This window comes from Procambarus clarkii, chromosome 40 (genome assembly GCF_040958095.1).
Source record: "Procambarus clarkii isolate CNS0578487 chromosome 40, FALCON_Pclarkii_2.0, whole genome shotgun sequence".
Classification (NCBI taxonomy): domain Eukaryota; kingdom Metazoa; phylum Arthropoda; class Malacostraca; order Decapoda; family Cambaridae; genus Procambarus; species Procambarus clarkii.
Window position 1 is genome coordinate 2,459,148 of NC_091189.1, and position 1,240 is coordinate 2,460,387.

Sequence of the window (1,240 nt, forward strand, 5' to 3'; positions counted from 1 at the left end):
CTTCACACTCACACTATCATCCTTCACACTCTCACTATCATCCTCCATGCTCTCACTACCATCCTTCACACTCACACTATCATCCTTCAGGCTCTCACTACCATCCTTCATGCTCTCACTATCATCCTCCATGCTCTCACTATCATCCTTCACACTCTCACTATCATCCTTCACACTCTCACTATCATCCTTCACACTCACACTATCATCCTTCATGCTCTCACTACTATCCTTCACATTCACACTATCACCCTTCATGCTCTCACTACCATCCTTCATGCTCTCACTATCATCCTCCATGCTCTCACTATCATCCTTCACACTCTCACTATCATCCTTCACACTCTCACAACCATCCTTCACACTCTCACTATCATCCTTCACACTCACACTATCATCCTTCACACTCTCACCACCATCCTTCACACACTACCATCCTTCACACTCTCACCACCATCCTTCACACTCTCATTACCATCCTTCACACTCTCACCACCATCCTTCACACTCTCATTACCATCCTTCACACTCTCATTACCATCCTTCACACTCTCACTACCATCCTTCACACTCTCACTACCATCCTTCACACTCTCACTACCATCCTTCACACTCTCACTACCATTCTTCACACTCTCACCACCATCCTTCACACTCTCACTACCATCCTTCACACTCTCACTACCATCCTTCACACTCTCACTACCATTCTTCACACTCTCACCACCATCCTTCACACTCTCACCACCATCCTTCACACTCTCACTACCATCCTTCACACTACCATCCTTCACACTACCATCTTTCACACTCTCATTATCATCCTTCACACTACCATCCTTCACACTACCATCCTTCACACTCTCACTATCATCCTTCACACTACCATCCATGACACACTCACTACCATCCTTCACACTACCAACCATGACACACTACCATCCTTCACACTACCATCCATGACACACTCACTACCATCCTTCATGCTCCAGCAAGCAGCCGGAGACCATCAACTGTACATGCAACAAAGTCAACTATCTGAGGACGCAGAGACCAACGCCCTAACTCGGGCTCTCGAAGCCAGTAATAAATCCGACATGATTGAAAGCCAAACTATTTTACAAAGTGGAAACAGTCAAAACTTTAAGGGGGTTTGGCGTTGTCGGCCGCCAAGGGACCCGCAGATTGCTTTCTTTCCCAGCCGGCTCATCGGGGGAATCCTCTCCCGATGCGCGGGAAA

At 47.3% G+C, this 1,240-nt stretch overlaps 1 protein-coding gene across 1 annotated transcript; it reads right to left on the reverse strand.

Annotated features, from left to right (window-relative positions):
- Positions 1–422: 422 nt before the first annotated feature.
- On the reverse strand, positions 423–929 carry LOC138372972 (autotransporter adhesin BpaC-like). Its single transcript, XM_069339009.1, has one exon. The coding sequence runs from the start codon at positions 927–929 to the stop codon at positions 423–425; it is 507 nt and encodes a 168-aa protein (XP_069195110.1).
- Between the last annotated feature and the right edge of the window lie 311 nt (positions 930–1,240).